Below are 22370 nucleotides of genomic sequence, written 5' to 3'. Positions count from 1 at the left end.
CCGGACAAGTGGTTCGTTACTCTGGGAAGGGTCCAGAAAACAGTTTCTCAGAGTATGCCGGTTAAAATTCCAAATTTTCCTGGGAGGGGGCAGACTGGGGGAAAGGAGAATGAGGTGGAGGAGTGCTGATTTCGGTGACATGGGTGGACTGCGTTGAAGACTGACTGGTGGACAAATGGCTAGAAGCATTGTCCGCAATCCACGACATCACCTGTTCGCACTGTTCTGGCCTCAACAGTGCTCTACCACGAGTCCCAGTAACTTGAGACATGAACCTAGGGAGTGTAGCTCTGCGGAGTTCCCCTGCTCCCTCATCAGCAGGTGGTGTAGTTGGATGCCCACATCCACGCCCTCGTCCTCTACCCCTAGCCCTCGGGTTAAACATTTTCAAAATTTAAGGGCACCTACCACCACAAATCTACCTATAAAGGTAGATCGGGTGGTAGGTGGATAAATGGGACGTGGAGATAGCCCTTTTAAGGGCTAATCCTCACGTCCCCGCAATTTTTTGGTAACTTTTATGAAACTTTTATGCTAATTTTATTATGCGGCTACTGGGGCGTGAAGTAGCCGCATCTGAGGTTACACGAGGCGGCTACTCCACGCCCCGGTAGCCACTCTACCCCTCCTCACCAACTTCCAACAATCCGGCAGTCTGCGCATGCGCAGAACAGCAGGCCCGCTCCCGCGCGGTCACTGCTCCAAAGCCGGGGCTGCACAGGCCGGGCCTGCTGTTCTGCACATGCGCAGACTGCAGGATTGTCGGATGAGGGCGCGCAGCTGCGCGCCGAAGATGGTAAGTAGGAGGAGAAAAGAGGCTACCGGGGCGTGGAGTAGCCGCCTCGTGTAACCTCAGATGTGGCTACTCCACGCCCCAGTAGCCGCATATTAAAATTAGCATAAAAGTTACAAAAAAATTGTGGGGACGTGAGGATTAGCCCTTAAAAGGGCTATCCTCACGTCCCATTGATCCACCTACCACTCGATCTACCTTTATAGGTAGATTTGTGGTGGTAGGTTCCCTTTAAAGTGTAAACTGTAATTCTTTTTTTTTTTTTTTTTTAAACAAAACGATGCTATCCTATTGCTATGGCTAGTTTCTAACCTACACTGACAGCACACAACTGGATTTTGTGCTGTGCCTGATGACTTTGAGTTATAAAAAAAAATAAACGTAAAAAAAAAAAAATTAGCAGACTGTGCCTAATTCAAATCAAACCCCTAATAAATTGTTCCACTTCGGTGTTTGAGGTGGATATGTGTGTCACTAAGAGCTAAACACAACGGTCGCAAGTCTCTCTGCAAATTCCTCACAATATGGTACTAGCTGCACTACTAGTGCCAGCAAGCCCAGCCACAAGCAAACCACAAAAAAGTAAAATATAACGCTATTGTAGGCCTAAGTAAGCTGTTGGGGTTCTCCTATGGCTATTTTCTAGCCTACACTGAAAGCACACTGCTTTGCCAGATGACTTTGAGTTATAAAAGTAAATAAACGTAAAAAATAAATAAATCAGCAGACTCTGCCTAATTCAAATCAAACCCCTAATAAATTGTCACACTTCAGTGTTTGAGGTGGATATGTCACTAAGAGCTAAACACAACGGTCGCAAGTCTCCCTGCAAATTCCTCACAATATGGTACTAGCTGCCCAACTAGTGCCAGCAAGCCCAGCCACAAGCAAATAAAAAAAATATATATATAACGTTATTGTAGCCCTAAGAAGGGCTGTTGGGTTCTTGTAGAATCACTCCTGTCTAACACTATTCTAATAGAACACCCTAATGCTTTCCCTGACCAGCATCCAGACAGCATCCTAACGGCATCCAGACACAGAATGATCCGAGCAGCGCGGGCAGGGACTAGTCTATTCCAGGGTGACCTGATCAGGCCAGCCAACCACTGCTATCGACGTATAAGGGTACCACGTGATGCTGGGTGGAATGCAGAGTCTCCTGGCTTGTAATTGGCTCTGTTTCTGGCCGCCAAAAATCACAACAGCGGGAGATTCCATTTTCTCGAGCTGGCAAAATACTCGTCCGAGCAACGAGCAGTTTCGAGTACGCTAATTCTCGAACGAGCATCAAGCTCATCTCTACTTTCAATGTATGTCCAAAGGTTACAATGCAATGTTTCAAATTGAAAAATGTTAATCCCAAATATCTTATTTTTGTTGCTTATTCTTTGCATTTACTCTGTAACAAAAAAGGTTATGTTAAAGTCATGCAGATTAACACCTTCTAGGTCATGTTTATTTCAGGGTCCAGTGTCATGAAAGATTAATACTGGAGTCAAGCTTCATCCCTGCATTAGATACTTGTATAAAACTTTTATGATGTTTGCTTCATCTAATTCTAAAATACTACATTATTTTAACATCCATAACAGATACGGTAAAAGTTGCAAGTTTACAACCACGAGTAAATTACAACTTTTCTAAAAACTTACCCAATTGAGGCCTTTGGCCACAAGTGCATTCAGTGAGAAATGCTTTGAGCACTAAAGAGATCTCCCAGCCTGCATCGAGCGATTTTCACTGAGTACCCTCGCTCGTGGGCAAGACACCTAAATCTGATACTGGCAGATCATATAAATTACATTTATATAAACTATAAAACACTTTCCTAAATGTCAAGGTCCTATGTGAATATATACCAATATGCATAAAAGAGCAGTAATAAGTTTATTTTATAAATTGTATATATTCTTAAGCACAGAATAAAAATTTTAATTAAATAATTGTAAATGAACACTGATCATAATAATTAGAGAGCACTGTCAGATGCCTGCAAGTTATTGGTGCTAATCTGGTAGTTTGCTAATTTCTAGATATCTATAGTTAATCTATATATATGCATTGATTAGCTATCTCTGTTTATATCTATCTATCTCACATCTATCTATCTATCTATCTATCTATCTATCTATCTATCTATCTATCTATCTATCTACTATCTATGTGTCATATATACTTTTTATATGTATGTATAGATTATCTATCTATAAAAAACAACTGATATTATAACTAATAGAAAAAACTGCCACTGTTTATAACTATCCATCGTAAGTTAAATTTCAATCCGTTACCATGTCCATTTTTCAAATGGAAAACAGTACTGCAGCCACCGCAATTTTTTCCGTAAAAAAACATATGCATAACGGATGTCTTCCTATCTGAACATAGCGGGTGACATAAAATTTATATTGATGTCAATAGGATTTTTAACCCCTTCCCGCCGCAGCCCTTTTTCGTTTTTGCTTTTTCATTTTTTACTCCCCACATTCAAAAATCTGTAACTTTTTTATTTTTCCATGTGCAGAGCTGTGTGACGGCTTATTTTCTGCGTAACAAATTACACTTCAAAATGGTGGTATTTAATATTCCATGCCGTGTACTGGGAAGCGGGAAAAAAATTCCAAATGCAGTGAAATTGGTAAAAAAACCGCATTTGTGCCGTATTCTTGTGGGTTCGGATTTTACGGATTTCACTGTGTACCCCAAATGACATGTCTACTTTATTCTTTGCTGCAATATGCAGCAAAGACTTACTGGCTATGGAGAGGGCTAGGCCCGTGAGCCCTCTCCATGTACCGGGACCCGACATGTTACGTACTATTACGTCACATGTCGGGAAGGGGTTAATTGATCTGTAAAAAATTCAGTTCTTTCCTTTTTTAATGAAGGTTTGAATTGTAGCCTTACTTTACATTTTTTACTGACTTTGCAAAAATGGTTTGCAGTTCCAAAGTGACTGGAACCCTCTTGCAGCAAGTTGTTTCGATGAAGGCCAAAGGGGGGACCCTATCAGCAAAAAGAAGTTGGTTGTAATTTTTTGAATATTTAATATTTACAACATTACAAACTTGTTCATATCCCCCAAGAAGGCTGGTTAACCTCAAAGAAAAATGCAAGAGAGGACAGGATAATGCAGATAATCTACATGGGTAATCGTTTCTACACTGCAGCTGGAATTACTGGCCAGTTCAGCACTGAAAACCTTAAGGATCTATCTCATCATACAGTGTTTCAACTTTTGAAAGCATTAGAACTGAAATTGCACACTGTAGTGACCAAACGAAGGGGAATAACTACTGGGGTACGAGTCATAGCAGCTGCTAAGAGGCCCAGAGTGTCATGGGTCCTGGCCACCCAACATGCCACAATAAAACTAGAGGATGTGCATCGTTATCTTCATATCAGCTGTACATTGTAAAACATAATGGGGCATATTTACTTACCCGGTACTGTCGCAATCCTTCACTGTGCGTTGTCCTACGATTATGGACTCCGGTGCAATTCACTAGATAGTGTGCCCCGTTTCCTGCATGTGTTGCTTCTCTTCTCAGGTCCGACAGAGTTCACCTTCTTCTTCCTGGTGCATGTAAGTCTGTAGCTTGCGACACAATTAAATCCCGTGCTCAGTACGAATCTGTCTGATCGTTCGACAGCCCGCTCCCTGATTTCTGTTGCATTAAAGCTGGCGCTAATGCACCAAAATCCGATCGCATGCAGCACAATCCCCTTAATGCCTGTCCCGGCAGCACAATCCACGAAAAATTTGGAAAGCCCGACGGAAATGTGGCCACGGTACCCTTAGTAAATAAGCCTCAATATGTATATAACATTGCACTTCTTCCACACCCCACAGCTTGGGGGAGGTTATGGCCGGGCTCTCATCTGTTCTTCCTTTAGTCTAATTCCATCATGTAGACTGTCCTGTCTGAGTGAGTATATACCTAAGTGTGTATAAGTGTGTACATGTATGGATGTGCATATGTGATGAGTATCTGATTTTATATATGTGTACATGTTATGTGTATATTTATGTGTGTATTTACTGTGTGTGTATATATGCTGAATGTCTGTATTTGGTACAGTGTGTATATGCTATGTGTGTATATATGATATGTATATGCTGTATGCCTGTGTGTATGGTGTGTACATTCTATATGTGTGTGTGTATACTGTATGTGTGTGTTTATGTACTGTATTTGTAAATATCGTACTGTATGTATATGTGTATATATGGTTTGCTAATGCTGTGTACATGTATATATATTGGGTGTATATACTGTATATATAATAATATGATGTATATACTATATACTGTATGTTTGTAAATACACCGTATACTGTCCGTATACGGTGTGTATTTACTGTGTGTATAAGATGTGTATATACTGTAAATATAAGTGCATTAATTTAAATATCAGTGTATAAATGTGTGTACATGGGTGTATAAATGTGTGTAGAAATGTATAAATGTGTGTGTGTATGAATGTAGAACTGTATGTGTGTATATATAAGTATATGATTGTGTGTGATTGTATAAAAATGTGTTAGGACAAGGGGTCCCATTCAGAAGTCTGCTGTGGTGCCCAGCCTCTCCTAGTTCGCTCCTCTCACCAGCAGAAAGAATAAGAAGGCTAAACCATTGATTAGGAGCGTGTTGTGTGGACAGAGGAGAAGCCATCCACAGTTTTTTTTAGTGATGATGCACTTCCTATCTTGCTGTAGTTTAAGAGACAGAATCACTACTGTGTGTGCCTAATTAGGCCCTTTTGTATGATACCTATCCATGTGTGAAACCGTGGCAAATACTGCCAAGACTCTGACCAGAATCTGCTGAACTGCTCTTTCTTCTGCAGATCCAGCATATTCATTTTGGGTAAGATCTTGTGACAATAAGAATTAAGCCTTAGTTTGGTTTCCATTTACAGGCGGTCCCCTACTTAAGAACACCTGACTTACATACGACCCCTAGTTACAAACGGACCTCTGGATTTTGGTAATTTACTGTACTTTAGTCCTAGGCTACAATAAACAGCTGTAACAGTTATCAATGGTGCCTGTAATGAAGCTTCATTATTAATCCTGGTTCTTGTGACAATCCAACATGTTTAAAATCCAATTGTCACAAAGACCAAAAAATGTTTTACCTGGGTTACAATAGTAAAGTATACGGTTCTGACTTACATACAAACTCAACTTAAGAACAAACCTACAGAACCTATCTTGTAAGTAACCCGGGGACTGCCTGTATCACACATTTGAAATTTTGTAATCCACTGGAAGAATAGAATACATACATTATTTTATGTATGATAAAAATAAATAACTTATATGTACATTTTTGTCTTTCTTTGTGGCTCAGGATCTACTGTGATTAACAGAAAGCTACTCCATGGACCTCAACATATCTTAACACAGATGATTGCTTTAATAGTCTACAGAGTACATCACACCAGAAGAGACTGGAAAGGAGCTCTAACAATATTTGTGCTACCTATTCTCTTTGTTACAATGGCGATGGAAATTTTCACATTAAACTCAGTGGCCACTGACCTTCCTCCTCTAAAGCTGTCTTCTGACCTGTACAGTGATGGAAAAGCCCTATTTAGGTACAGTGTAAGCATTGTTAAATAAAACCTGCTTTTTTAGTTTTATTGTAACTAATGATTTTTAAAGGGAATTTTAAAAAACAAATTTTTTTACACATTTTTAAAGATTGTTTGTGTTTTTGTATCAACATAAAAATAAATTAAACTATGATGAAAATGAAAATGTGTTACCCTGGCCCAGTATATGTAAATCAGCTTTATTTTATGCACAATACAGCTATAAGAATGTGACTATTTATGTTTTCAGAATGAATGCCAGCATTAGATACAGGAAAGTAATCGATCAGCAGTAACCTAGCCTCTGGGACTCCCGTGATTTTTTTTCTCCAGGATTGCCAGAAATAGTGAAGAACAGACATATTGACCTGTGTACTGATTATTATCAAGTCATATTTTGAGAATCTTATGTTTGTGACGTTTTTGGACATATTGTCAGATTTGTGCCAAATTTTGTGATAGTTTCACCCGCCCAGCAAAGTTTGCTGCTGTAGAAACGATTACCCAGTTTTTTTTGTTATACCTGATTTGTCTTATAGATGTTGAGAGAAGATTGTACATTTTTACACAAACCACCCCCCCCCTCCCCCACTCCCTGCAGGTATAGGGAAAAGTTTAAAAGGAGTTGATCAAGAATTCGCGACTTTTGTGCAACTTTTAAAAATCAAACAAGCTCGGCCCCCCCAAAAAATAGACAGGTACACATTTACAGTCTAAAGGTCCCCTATGGAGTTTTTTTGTCTGACTTTGGATGTTTTTGTCGATGCAAACTGCTTGTACATATAATGAATACCAACAAAGATACCCTCTGCAATATATTGAGATCCCTATACCAATCAAAAGATGAATACCAAAAAGCAGTATACAAGATCTAGGTAGTCAATAACTATCAAAGGACAAAAATGCTATATGACTATGAAATAAATTTCAACTTTATTATAACAAATCGACACTCCAAAAATATATTAAAAACATGATAAAACCACAGAAACAACAACACAAAAGGGTGGTGGTCACAAGTACAAGACAATACATTCCACAGTGGGATATCAAACACAGGCACATAAGGATCGTCACATAATAGAAGGTAAAAATATTACCAAGTGCCCAAACCAGGGCGTAATATAACCCTAAAGTGCCTACTAATACAATTTTGAGTCACCAGATATGCTTGTACATATATTCAAGTAGAACGTGCGCCTTAATTTATGAATCTGGCACACTTTGCATACTGCACATAATACAGTTTGCACTTTTTTTGATAAATGTGGGCCATTTTCTGGTTTCTTTAATTACTTTTTGAACCTTTTTTTTGTTTCAGTTAAATATATAAATCCCACCTCTAACAATGGTTTTATTGAGATTATTTTGTCAATATTATTTACCCAAAAAAAACATTTGAAACCGATTTGAGCAGGTCAAGCTGAATTTCTAAATGTGTATGATAATTGTTCTATATTGAAGATGTATTTTTCATAAGATATGTTGTTGATATGTAAAAGGAATGGTCAGATATAGATTAGTGAAAAAAATTAAAAAAGATATTTGTTCGCCTATTGCTTACCATTTCCATGGTCCTCAATAGTTAGAACTATTGTTAGTCAAATTACTGCTGCAACCAGTTACTGATCACAAGAATTGCGATGTTCAAAATTGACGTCAATATTGGCCTATGATTGCTGCAGCCGCTCACTTGATACAGCTTTCATGTTACCATCAGCACTTGTATCCCAGCAAGAGACATCAGCAAGAGATCAGAGGGCCTTGCTGTGGTAACGGGAAGATGGACAGGCTCATGGGCCATTGCTTACAGGTTCTGGTAAAAATGTATGTAAAATTTATTTTTATATTTTTCACAGTTTGGATCCTGATGACTCAAGTAACTTTTCTGATGTGCTTATAAGAAAATTTAGGGAAAAAAATAAGCATTGCTGTTATTCCAGGTAATATTCTAAAATGTATAACATGCATTCTACTAACGAAGTTAGGCAGATTTATGAAACTTCCTAAACAAAAACATTTTGGGGAGATTATCAGTATGCAAACAGTTCTAGTTGCCCATTGTAATCTATTAGAGCCCAGCTTTCACACAGCTGCTAATTAAATTAAAAGAGACCCTTCACCACATCACACATGTGGAGATTAGCATGCCATTCTGTGGCGATATTACACAGATTCAGAGGCACTTTGAATTTTCTTTCTGGCCCCCATGGTTGTGGAGATATAATGACTATAATAATGACTACAATACACAACACCTAAATGAGCATAGAGATATCTCATACTGCCAGTGATTGGACAGTATGAAAGAAGATTGCCATAACACACACCTCCAGCCCCAGCTCCTCCTCTCTGACAGGAGTTGCATTACTGGGACTAATGTCTATAAAACCATAGGGACTAGAAAGAAAACTCTAGGGCCCCTGAATTTGTGTAAAAACCACTACAGAATTCAGATGCTGATGCTGATATCCGCATGTGTGAGGTGGTGCAAGGTCCTCTTCAACGCTGGGCTCTAATTGGTTATTCATGGGAAACTAGAACTGTTCTACTATGAGACACTTCTGTTAAATACCCCCTTTTGACTCAATTTTATAAATGTGCCCTAGTATATTTAATATTGCCATTTATGTAATGTTGATCATGATTTTATGAAAAGTCAGCTACTACTTTTGGCGATTTAAAGCCAAAGGTCTCTCTCCCACTCTTTCTGTAGTGTAAGGACTCATGCAGATGACTAGAGAAAGGGGACGTGTGCTCGACATTTTTCAGTTGTTCACTTTTATATGCTAATGCACATCCTTGCATTCCACGGCCCAATGCATATGGCAGGGCTGCAAAGGTTTCAGCCCATATTGGGTGTCATTCAGTCTCTTGTTATTGTCTTGGCACATATGCATCACTCACACACCGATGACACATGGGTTTGCTGGTAGCTGTTTGCATCCCTTATTAAGTCATGTTCAGAGTGAAGGGTAGAGAGGAGGGAAAAGTAAAATATGCTAAAATCATGAATGGGACTGGGCTGCAACTGCGCTGTACAGTCAATTATATTGCACACTCAAATGACTACTTGGTATTAGTGAATTAGTAAAAAAGAAAGATGACTGGTCATTGTAATATGTTATCATTTTATTACAGAGTGAATTTGTCATGTTGGAATAATTTAAAAAAACAACGCACTACAAATCCTTGTAAATTCCATAACAGTGAACAGGTAAGGTATTGGTCTATTTTGTTATACAGTACATACAATTCAAAGAAATCTGTTGCAGACCTTTATTTTATCCCTCCTATAAAAACTTTAAAATAACCAATGCTCATATTTTAACATTTATATATTAGACTAGCTGTAGATCCCGGCATTGCCTGGGATAGTAAATAACTGCTCTTAGCTATAACAAAATAGAAATGGTTAACAAAAAAATATTATATATCAATCTATGCATCTATCTCTCCCTGTCTGTCACTTACTCTCCCTGTGTCTCTCTCAGTTACTCACCCTGTCTGTTTCTAACTCACACTCACTGGCTGTCTCTCTGTTACTCACTCACGCTACGTGTCTGTCTCTCACTCATTCTTACCGCCTGTCTCTGTCACTCACTCTGCACTCCTGTCTCTCTGTCACTCACTCTCCCGAACAGTCTCACTGTCATTCATGCACTCTCCCTGTGTGTCTGTCTCTCAGCTACACTCACTGCCTGTCTTTCTGTCATACACTCTCCCCGTCTGTCTCTCTGTCGCTCACTCTCCTCGTCTGTTTCTCTGTCTCTCAGCTACAATCACTGGCTGTCTCTTTGTCATTCACTCTCCCCATCTGTCTCTCTGTTGCTCACTTTCCCTGTTACTCACTCTCCTTGTCTGTCTCTCTGTCACCCTCTCTCCCTGTCTCTCTCCCTATCCATCTTACCTCACACATAAACTGTATTACACTTATTGCCTATAGTAACCAATCAAAGCTCAGAGCTCATATTGACCCCGCAAAATAGAAGCTGAGCCGTGATTGGTTGCTTATTGCCACAGCAGACAATGGCTCCTAGTATATGGTGGTTACCATATTACCTCATATTACTTCACATCTTACCTCACACCTAAGCTATAATATACTAATTGCCCATACTAACCAATCACAGCTCAGAGCTCATATTAATGACCTATGGCAAAATTGAAGCTGAGCTGTGATTGGTTGCTTATTGCCACAGAGACAATGGCTCCTGTATATGGTGGTTATCATATTACCTCACATATTACTTTACATCTTACCTCACACATTTTGTTTGTGTTAAAGCATGTATTTTGAAATGCATCACAACATTTGAGAAGAAGAGATTTGCCTAATTACATTGTTTTAGCACAAATGTTAATACATGTTAACACAAATGTATATGAACACTTTGTTGACATGTATGTTAACTTCGCGTTTACACTTGCATTTGGAAATGCAATGTTGACAACAATGTAATTAGGCAAATCTCCTCTTCTCAGTTGTTGTGATGCATTTAAAAATGTGTGCGTTAACACAAACAAAATGCAACATTTGAATACAGAATAAGCTGTATTGTATTCATTGCCTATGGTAACCTGTCAAAGCTCAGAGCTCATATTAATGACCTGTGGCAAAATAGAAGCTGATCTGTGATCAGTTGCTTATTGCTACAGCAGACAATGGTGATTATCATATTACCTCACATATCAATCCCACCTCTAACCTCACACATAAACTGTATTATACTCATTGACTATCATAAGCAATAAAAGCTCAGACCTCATATCGATGACCTGTGGCAGGATAGAAGCTGATCCGTGATTGGTTTCATACTGCTCCAGCAGACAATGACTCCTGTATATGGTGGTTATCATCTTCCCTCACAGCTAAGCTGTATTACTCATTGCCTATATTAATTTGTCAGAGCTCAGGGCTCATAGTAATGACCTGTGGCAGAACAGCAACCAATCACAGCTGAGCTTCTAACTGCCACAGCAGCAGGAGACAATGGCCCCTGTATAAGGTGTTTAATAAGTGGAAAGCGTGGGGTGAAACACACACATACACTCAGCTTTATATGTTAGATTTGAAAACATAAATCTTGGTCTGTTCTATAGAGAAAATAGGCCATAAAAAGTCTTAAAAGACCTAAAAAAGTTCTTGTATTTGTTACATGTAACATCAAATAAATTAACCATAATAACAACTACCTAACATAATAGTGGTTTAAAGTTCATCCATAAAATCACAAATGTGATGTAAAACCTGGTTTGATGTACTATTACGTGACATCTTTTACTGAATTTGTGTCCCCAATGATAAACTCAAATTTTATAGAATATCCCCTAAACAAAATCTTTAGATCACACATTTCCTTAGGTAAAATCTTTTTTTTTCTTCAGCTAACCTTTTCATGAATATTGTTCAGGGTATTTAATTGATTGCAGGTATAATTAATCCTGCTGAATTCAGTCTTTTCTTTGATTTTCTCCCCACTGTGATGCTTTAATTTTACTGAAACTTGAACATCTCATTTCCCACTGCTCTTGTCATAAGGTCAGTGCTTTTAATTTTGAAAACACTCCACTTTATTCAACAAGGACTATCATTAAATGTAGTGGAAAAACACAACTTTCATCCTTCTAGCTAGTCTGTTTCGACTTAAATATACCAGGCTAATAAATTTTTCGAGAGAGAGAATCTTTGCAAAGTAACAGGAAAAGAAAACCTGCCAACAAATATAATGGTCAAAATGTGGTGTGTGAGAATGGAGCAATGAGAGTTATTAGAATTTGAACCTTGTGTACTGTAGGACATCTTGCATGATAAGGTGAGTTCATGTCACTGTTCTCAGTTTCTAATTCTCTATTCTGTTATAGGATCTGAACAATAAAACATTTTACTACATACAATGAAAAGTATGTCATTGAAAGGCACATCACATATTTTTTTTAAGTAGCCAAGCAGTGTATAATCGTGAATTGGTTTTCTTTATATGCACTCCCATCCCCATTAATTTCCAAGCATACCTTCCACCAAGTGTCAAAAATTGTTTAGACTGCTTATGTAAACTGTCCATAATTAATTATATATTATGGATTTTGACACTTTTTTTCCATCTTCAGCAATGTGTGGCTACCTGCTGTGGCTTCAGTACCCATACTTCTTTTTCAGCTTCCATAACTAACTTCCTTAAAGAGAACCTGTCGCCTGCCTGGTGTAGAAATAAATGCAGCGGTGACTTTTCACAAGTAAAAAATTTGCAGAATGCGCCCCCTCTTCAATCCCCTTCAGCCCCACTGGAGTGAAGGTCGCAGATGGGGGTAAATAATCGCAAGTGCTAGCAATAAGCTACCACTGACTACACATGGAACGTATTGAACCAAAAAGTCATGTCATTTTCATAACTTAACCCACCATCTCCTTTTTGTAGAAGGATACAAAAATTTGGATCAGTGGGGTAGAAGCCCTAAAATAATCGCAAATGCTAGGTTATTGCTAGCATTTGCAATTTATTTCCCCCTTTCCAACACCTCCATGCCAGAGTGCAGCCAGCGAGGAGTCCACTGGTGCAGGGCGTGGTTGTCCCTGTGCCTGTGCACTCGCGGCAGTCGGCGAATTCGCCATCTATGTTTATTTCTATGCTAGGTAGGGCCTGGCATAGAAATAAACTCTGTGCAAGGCCCCTCCGGATAAATCAAGAGGCAAGAGCCTCTTGATCTATTCGGCAGTGTCAGGGCTCCGGCATATGATAAAAAACCCCCTATGTATTCATAGTTAAAAAATATCTATAAAATTTAAGTGTAGCTATCTCCCATCAAATACTGAATGATAAATACTATATTATCTCTGTATAAGAAATATTTTGGGCAACCTTTCCTCAGTCAAGTATAGAAAAGATACCCAATGTTCTAAATAATAAATACCCCCTTTTTTATGGTATACGCATGGGGTTAAGAACCTCAAAACATAATAGAAACTAATGGTATCCCCCCAAGAAAAAAACCGGAGGGAAAAGAGGAATAACCAAGACAGTGTGTGGAAGATAAAACAAAATTATTTTATTGCTTACAAGAATAAAATTGAACAAGACATGTAGACAAAATACATACAGTATGGTGATGGCACAGAAAGAATGGCAGTCAGAGCCGAAGGCAGTGAAGGAACCTGAGAGTATACATTATGATGGACTATGTGCAAAAAGGGACCCACTAAAGTGCTGGCTGGTAATAAATACCGTGCCCGGCCATAGACCAATAATGTGGGAATCTACCCAATGTTGACTAAAGTCCTTACCAATTTGTGGGGATAGCAAAGTGTTCCACTGCCTGGGATGAACCGCCCGCCCCGACGCGCGTTTCGGCTCAGACGAAGGCTCATCCCTGAGCCGAAACGCACGTCGGGGCGGGCGGTTCATCCCAGGCAGTGGAACACTTTGCTATCCCCACAAATTGGTAAGGACTTTAGTCAACATTGGGTAGATTCCCACATTATTGCTCTATGGCCGGGCACGGTATTTATTACCAGCCAGCACTTTAGTGGGTCCCTTTTTGCACATAGTCCATCATAATGTATACTCTCAGGTTCCTTCACTGCCTTCGGCTCAGACCGCCATTCTTTCTGTGCCATCACCATACTGTATGTATTTTGTCTACATGTCTTGTTAAATTTTATTCTTGTAAGCAATAAAATAATTTTGTTTTATCTTCCACACACTGTCTTGGTTATTCCTCTTTTCCCTCCGGTTTTTTTCTTGGGGGGATACCATTAGTTTCTCCACTTTTTTTGCAAACTTGAGCAAACCATTTTGTCAAATTACCATTCCATTGTATAATGCATGTCTCAACATACTTTCATGGACTTCTGTGATCTCACTATCATGGAGCATATGAGCCACCTCCACTTTTGTGTTTGTAATTTATGTATTAGATGGCCAAAATTATTGTGTGTAAAATGGTTGTAGCCTCACATTCAAAGGTGTAGTTGATTATTTTATATAACAACATGATAGACTCCTATCCTAGTCATTTCCCCCTTATACTCTATCCTTCTTTGTATAAATATACAAATAAATATTTCACAGGCACCAACTATGTTGGAGTACATCTTGAGGGACAGAAAAGAAATTAGTCTCTCCCCAATGTACAGTACAAAGTTTGGCTGGGACAACATACTGTACTGAATCACTGCATTCTACATATGCTTTTTTACTTGCACTAAAGATCTTCTCTTTTGCAGCAAAAATCCAGAAAAAAAACTATTTTATGGAGCTCCATACATTTGTCTCACCTTAAATTTACATTTCTATCAGCTGCCAACAGATATTTCACCGGGATGGCTATATGGTCATTTATCTGGTGGAGATGACCGCAGCAGGTCTCTATGGACTTTTTAATTAGAAAACAAATCAGATAAGCCCTCTTTCAGTCTACATTTCCCAAAAATGAATAGTCCAACATCTTACACTGTAGCTTTATGTTCTCACCAACTAGCTTATCCACATTGACTACCAAATCTTGAAAAGCGACCTCCATTTGCTCTGTACAGTTTTCCACCGCTGTTAATCGGTCACAGCATTTTTGCATATTATGTCTAATTTGAGAAAGAAACACAGTTAATGCCACCTCTATAGAAAGGGTTTGCTCAACTGTCTCTCAATTATCTCATTATTCTGCTTTAAACTATCCTTTGGAGCTGGCTATGTATTAAACCAAATTAATTTATGTGAATACCCCATGTAATATATGTTTGTATATGTTTTCAGTTTTCAAATTAACTCAAAATGACCATTATAAATTAATTTCATAGTGTGTGAGACCCAGCGGCTTGAGCCTTGCAATCTTGGCAATCACATGACAGCTGGTTGTATAGATTCGGCGGCACTGATAGCTCTGCTATTCACCACTTCTTCATATACTTCAGTGAAGAAAGGATAAGGCAGAAGCGGTAATAAACCATTTCTACCTTGTCCCCAGAGTTCTGGCTGTGTTCAATTTGTGTGGTTGTCTCTTCTTTTTTTACATGGTCATCCCTTGTTAACTTATTCTATGCTGTATACCCATCTTATTGTGACCTTGGTTTGTACCTTTGAATTTTTCTCTGGAGAGGGTAAGTATTAGGGCTTGCACACCTTTACTCCTCTGTCCTCACACCTGTATTGACATCTGCATTTTATTTGCATCATAAAGCCCCACTATACATTGCATATGTTCTGATGTTTACCTGTTCACATTTTTTTGGAGCGTAAAAAAATCTTTGTAGAAAGACAGAAAAGACATCAGTATTAACATTTATCCATGCCGTTATTAGGCAGAGTAATAATGCCTTTGACCTCTAAAAACACTATAGTTGTAAATGTTATCCTATTTCCCTGCAGGCTTTGATCAGGTGGCAAGATGGGAATCATGAAAACATGTGGGGACATGTATTATTGTCTATGCACCTAAAAAATGCCAGGATCTTTCGATTTTTTTGGCGCAGAATTGTTGCATATCATTTATAATGAATTTGGCCTAACTTTTCCACATTATCCGTCACATTTATGTGTATTTTGTCTGCATTTTTAGGCGCAATTTTTGGCGCACAATAGACTTTTCTCACCTTTCTTACGTGTCACTCCCTGCGCACGGACAGACGAATGATCCCCATGGACTTAGGGTTGGAAGCACAATTGAAGAGCAGACCAGTGCTTCAGGAGATCGTCAGCATAAAAATATATATCCTTTATTTGTTTCCACTTAAAAACATACGGCTCAACAAGGTGCACAGGAATACATGGTTCTCCAGAAAAACCTATGCGTTTCGCTTAGATGAGCTTAGTCATGGAGTACAGTCGTAACAAGGGGAAAGATAGGACATGTCCTATCTTTTTCATGTGTATGAAGTGGTACGGAGCCACACATGTGCGGAACCGTATCGCTCCGTGCCGCCATTTCAGTATATGAGGGATGTCTGATACAGCCACATATGGTAGTGTGCATGGAGCCTAAGTCTGTAAACTACGATTTTCATTGCTTATCTATATCACAGATTTTTGAGACAACAATTTTTATAATTGTTTTTTAAATTTAATGTATTAAATAATCAATTTTTTTTTTTGCAGGATTGTCAAGTGTTTACTTTTCTCCCACAATCCTCTAAAAAAGGTTGTGCACTTTACAACTTGTCAGGACACAATTTGGAAGAATACTTGATCTCACTTGCTTTCAAAGACAGGTAATTTAAGATAATTCATCCATTTCCATTAATATGCTGGTGTGCTGTAAATCTGTAAAGGTTGTTCATGTATTCATCTTTTTAAAGACTGCAATCTAGAAATGCAATCATAAAAATGGTGATGAAAAGCATACCTAAAGGCACTTTTCATTTTTTATTTCACAAATGACAACAGGTGAAGAATAAGCTCTGTAATATATTTCATGATGGAAAACAGCTCATCTGTGCCTTCTTTTTTGCTTCTTATTTTTCCTGTAGTAAGCTGTGTTTCTGCAAACCTTCCCAGGTACTTACATACCAGATAATAAAGGAAAAGCTAATGATTAACTCTGTACATATTTGATTAGACTATCCATCTTATAAAGAGTTAAAGGGGTTTTCCCAAGGTTGAAAAACATGGCTGTTTTCTCCCAAAAACAGCACCACACCTGAACATGAGTGGTGTGTGGTATTGCAACTAATCGGCACACATTTCTATACAGCTCAGCTGCAATACCTGCACAAATCATGGTAAGGTGTAGCGTTGTCTTTGGAAGAAAGCAGCTGTGTTTTGCAACCTTGAGAGAACCCTTTTAAGTAATTAGAAACATTACTAGATTATTTCATCAGCCTGCTTCCAGTGTAGTATGGAAAATACTGTAGATTTTTACAAACTGCTGAAAGCAGGAAGAAAGGCATTATGAAAAGTTCCCATCCATACTCTACTGTGGATGAAGTATGGTTTATTTTGACTGGCAAACACCAGTAATCAGGAACAGACATAGACATGTGGTTCTAAACAGTTTTATTAATGTCTCGAAATCACAATGCATCTCAGGGTCTCAACGGGCCCCTTTCTCAAGTGCAAGAGACCAATAACAAAAGTAAAAATGCATAACTAGGTACAAACAATATGATTCACTTGGATCACAAAAAGATACAGTACAATAGAACAACATAAATACATGATCAACTAGATAAATTAAGTGGGTTGAAATAAAAAAGCTTAAAATGATAACTTGGCTGAAATAAATTATAAACACACAAAAAATCATTTATGTATAATGTATAAAATTAGATGTATTAGAATAACCAGAAACCTTATTAAACATTTAATAATTTGCATTAAAAAATTGATGCAGAACTAACCAGACCTGCTGCATGATTCAGAGGAAATGGATGACGTAAGCCAACACCTGGGACTGGAGTTTAAGTGGTACACGGTTTTCACCAGAGCCCGCCACAAAGCAGGTTGGACTTGTTGCTGCATGGTTTGGAACAGGCAGAAGGTCGAAACAGGCAGCACAGGATTGGAGTCGGGGAACATAGCAGAAGGTCAAGACAGGCAGCATGGGATCGGAGTCAATAACCGAACCAGGGTCACAATGGAAATTCAGAAACACAGCAAATCGCGTGGAATAGCTTTCTTAGGTGCACTAGGTACAACGATCCGCCAGGAAATGCTGGGAGAGGCCAGCCTTTATTCACATCCTGGAAATGGCCAGCACCAATCAGTGATGCGCTGGCCCTTTAAATCTACGAGTGTTGGCGTACGCACCCTAGGAGTTGGGGAAGTGCATTGGGCAGACAGGATCAGAGCAGGAACGCTAAAAGGTTTGTGATCCCGGGGGGGAGCGTGGGGCATAGAGAGTGGCACGGGTTCACCTGCGACCAGGGACATGGATCGCAGCAGCACCCATGACAATAAATTCATTACGTAGATACATTTATTTAAGTAGAGAATAAATGAATAAATAAATAAATGGTTAATATAAATTGTTTAAATAGTAGGTTTTTCGATGCTGGCAAAATTCAGTGAAACATTTAGCATTTGTATAAAAGCAAGTAAAAAACTTTTTCTCCATCTATTTATATATATTTAGGTCCATCTACATGTTCATATTCCTTATTCTTATGCCTGACACAACCTATCATTTATCCACCCTGCACGATCCTTGCATGATCCCTCCAATATAGTACACACTTCACACACAGTACGCTTGAGTCACTTCCCTCTTCTGCCACCATTCTCATAGCAGACATGTTTCTGGTGGCTGTCACTGGAGCACGCATGTGCCACACTTCTCCTTTTGGCGTGAGCCGCTCCTTGCCATCACCACTCTAAATAGTTTCACGCACACATTCTCCGGATAGCTTGTGGTTCACCACTTACTTCCCCAAGGATCAGATAATGAATTCCAATCTTTAACTGAATGTTTTCCGAATTAATTATTGAAATATATATTGTTTAAATCTATACTATTTATTTATGTATTAATTATTTCAATATATGTTTTATCCAAGTTTTATATCATGCCATGTATCTGCTTAATCCTGATTCTAATTCTTTTAAATGCAAGTGCTACCCAAGCATCAGTTAATTAATTCCTATTTTTTATTGAATGTTTACTAAATTCATTTTCCAGCATTGAAAACAATTTTTTATACAATTTACATTAGAGGCCCTGTCACCCCCGAAAAATAACCCCACCAAATTAGTTCCCCCTAATCCTGTTCCCAGCCCCTTTATATTTATTGAATTTTTATTAAAATGTGTGTGTGCATACTTAGTTTTAAACGATCTGACCTCTTACCAAATAAGAGGTCGGATTGTCTTACAGGTCCCCTAGCAGTCGGCCGTATTCATGAGAGGGCCAGTCGACACACCCCCTCCACTCCCCTGTCAGTCAGGGACCTGTAAGAATCGCCGGCAGCAGCGCATGTATTGCGCAATCGCTGCTGGCTCTATGCGTTGCGGCGCGCTGCTAAGAGGTCGGATCGTTTAAAACTAAGTATGCACACACATTTTAATAAAAATTCAATAAATATAAAGGGGCTGAGGACAGGATTAGGGGAGAACTAATTTGGTGGGGGCATTTTTGGGGGTGACAGGGCCTCTTTAACTATTTATTTATTTACTATTCTAATACATTTATTTGTGTTATTTATATATAATGACATAGGTCTGGTTAGTTCTGCATCAAATTTTGTTAATACAAATTATACATTTTTATACATTAAGTCAGGTTTCTGGTTATTCTAATGTATCCACTTTTAAACATGCATATATTATACATACATATATTATTTTTTGTGTCTTTATAATTTATTTCTATCAAGTTATCGTTTTAAGCTTTTTTATTTCAACCCACTTCATTCATCTAATTGATCATGTATTTCGATTTTTCTATTGTACTGTATCTTATGTATCTATATATCTTATATGATCCATGTGAATCATATGGTTTATACCTATATGTATGTTCTTACTTTTTTAAAAATCAGATCATTATTATTAACTTCTCCAACAAATTTTGTTTTCAACACAAGAGAAAAAAAAACAACAAAGCAACGCCCTTCCCCTATCCCGCTGAGCACCCGTTCCCCCACCACCCTATTCCCCGGCAAAGATCTCCAGCAGATCGTACTTCTATAGTTCAATGAGTCCTTCAAGTCTTTAACCCTAAGATAAAACAGATGGACCTGTCTAATCCACATACCCCAACTCAAGCATACTTTATGGGCCTGATAAAGTATGAAAAAAGTACCATGCCAAAGTTGCAAATACCTAAAGAATGCAGTATGTGGCAGCTGACGTGCTTCTCAGTTGGATGGATTCCTCAGTTGGACCAAAACTGAGGCTCCTGCAGCTTCAAAAATTCCCCTTAAGTAAATTTATGCTATATGAAAATATGTGCATTGAAGCCCTCCAGGCCCAACAGACTTCTCCAATTATCCCAGACCTTGTACTGTAGAGCCATTGTGGGGTTTATTGGACCCAATCCTTCCTGGACATATGTAGGTACATCCCATGTTGATACTCTGTCACCAGCAGTTCTCCTAATCCAAGTCCCTCTCTCACATCCCAAAACCTGAAAGTTCTGCAGATGCAATGAAATAAAATAAATTCAGGAGTTGGGCACTGCTCAACCCCCAGCCCCCTTGCCTCTCTGAAGGGATTCCAATCTTATTCTAGGGTGACATTTTTACAAATCAACCCCATAAATATAGAATTAGTTTGATAAAAATGTTTCAGAGGCATCCATACCAGGCAGTTGTGAATGATGTAGAGAAGTTGTGGCATCAGTGGCACCTTCCCACTTCAGACAGTGGTAGTATAAACACCAGGTGTTTAATTTAACTTGGAAGCACTCTATTAAGATTATTTTGCACATATTTCTGTGGTCTGCCAGAGACAACCCCAAGATATTTAAATTTTTCCACCTGAAGGGACAACAGATCAAGTGGGCAACAGGTCAAGTGGATTGTCAGGGTCAAGAACTGACCTGTCCCAATTAATCTTAAGACCAGATCTCTTGCCATACTCTTCAGTAATTTGCATAACCAGGTGTAGAGAGCTATACACATCCCCTAAAAACAATAGTAGGTCATCCGTATATAAGGTGACATGCTCCACCATCTCAGCACTTTTAAATTCCAAGATATTGGAGGCCTCTCTTATTTGGCATGCCTGTGGCTCTATCGCCAGGGTGAATAGGAGGGAGGACAGAGGGCAAACCTGCCTTGTCCCCCGATCCAACACAAAACTATCATACAGTCTACCATTTACCCTTATCCATGCCTGGGGCCTATGAGAGCTTTGTCTTCTCCTCTGTCTTTCTATACTACACTACTATGGAAACCTTCTAGTGGTCAACTGTGGGAAATATAAAAAAATATTATTTGACATGTGTAAATGAATAAAAAAATAATGAAATAACAATGCACATTAATAAAACTATGGATTTTTTGTTTTTACATTTCTATCAAATACCATTAAACCTGTACAAAAGCCAACATGTTTGTACAATTTACATTGGAAATGCACCCTAAAGGCCCTAGAAGAGTCCTTAAATTAACATAATTTATTTTATCTGGGATTGTATAAAGAGAAATGTGAGCAAGCTCCAATGCTCAAATTCTGTGTGCAAGTGTGCCTTGATGAATTAATATAGAAGGCAAAGGATGGCCACAACAAATATTTATTTAATGCATGCACTTAATATTTTAAATATAAATAAACTACAGTATTTTTCGGGCTATAAGGCGCACCGGAGTATAAGGCGCACCATCAATAAATGCCTTCTAAAACGTCTAGGTTCATATATAAGGCACACCGGATTATAAAGCACACCTGATTATAAGGATGAATGACCAGCAGGTGGCAGACCTGTGCACAGTTCAATGCAGCTGTTGTCTGTAAGTGTGGTTCATATATAAGGCGCACCTTTGAATTCTGAGAAAATCAAAGGATTTTTAGTGCGCCTTATAGTCCGAAAAATACGGTATTCAAATATCTTGTTTAAAGCTAACCTGTCACCAGGAATGTAATATTTAGCTGTTTCCACTAGTTTATGATATGTTTATTGTAAATTGCCTTTGTCAGCATTCCGTATAATTTCAGTAGTTTATATTAGTTTAGTTCGCATTAACTGGCTCACTGCCAGCAGCATGCGATGAGTTCTGCTGGCAGGGAGCCAGGCAATATGAATTAAACTTACAAGTACATAAACTAGTGAAATTATTGAAGATGCACATGTGTTATCATAAGTTTTCGATTGACACCACATGGATTGACACAGAGGACTTTATCTAAATGTTTCAATCACTGGATAGCTTTTGTGTATGTGACTATATGTATATATATATAGAGCACATAAAATAGGGATCTTCTGTGAGATTTATAGCATGCCCTGCTTTGAGTTTTGGATTTCTTCACCATTTGACATTTTGACAATTGATTCAGCTTCTTTCTAGAGTCATTCAAAAACTTTATAAAAAGGCCAAATCA

General features: G+C 38.5%; 1 protein-coding gene across 4 annotated transcripts in view; it reads left to right on the top strand.

Moving 5' to 3' along the window:
* Nucleotides 1-22370, top strand: part of ABCA13 (ATP binding cassette subfamily A member 13) — a 590340-nt gene that overhangs the window by 380499 nt on the left and 187471 nt on the right. For all 4 annotated transcript variants that reach the window (XM_072153102.1, XM_072153100.1, XM_072153098.1 and 1 more), the window contains 4 exons: nucleotides 6156-6402; nucleotides 8259-8342; nucleotides 9541-9616; nucleotides 16488-16600. In XM_072153102.1, the coding sequence (XP_072009203.1) occupies nucleotides 6156-6402; nucleotides 8259-8342; nucleotides 9541-9616; nucleotides 16488-16600 (520 nt within the window). The remainder of the gene's footprint in view (nucleotides 1-6155; nucleotides 6403-8258; nucleotides 8343-9540; nucleotides 9617-16487; nucleotides 16601-22370) is intronic.

This window comes from Engystomops pustulosus, chromosome 5 (assembly GCF_040894005.1).
Source record: "Engystomops pustulosus chromosome 5, aEngPut4.maternal, whole genome shotgun sequence".
Classification (NCBI taxonomy): Eukaryota; Metazoa; Chordata; class Amphibia; order Anura; family Leptodactylidae; genus Engystomops; species Engystomops pustulosus.
Note: the sequence above shows the minus strand (reverse complement) of the source record. Positions and strands in the feature narration are given on the sequence as shown.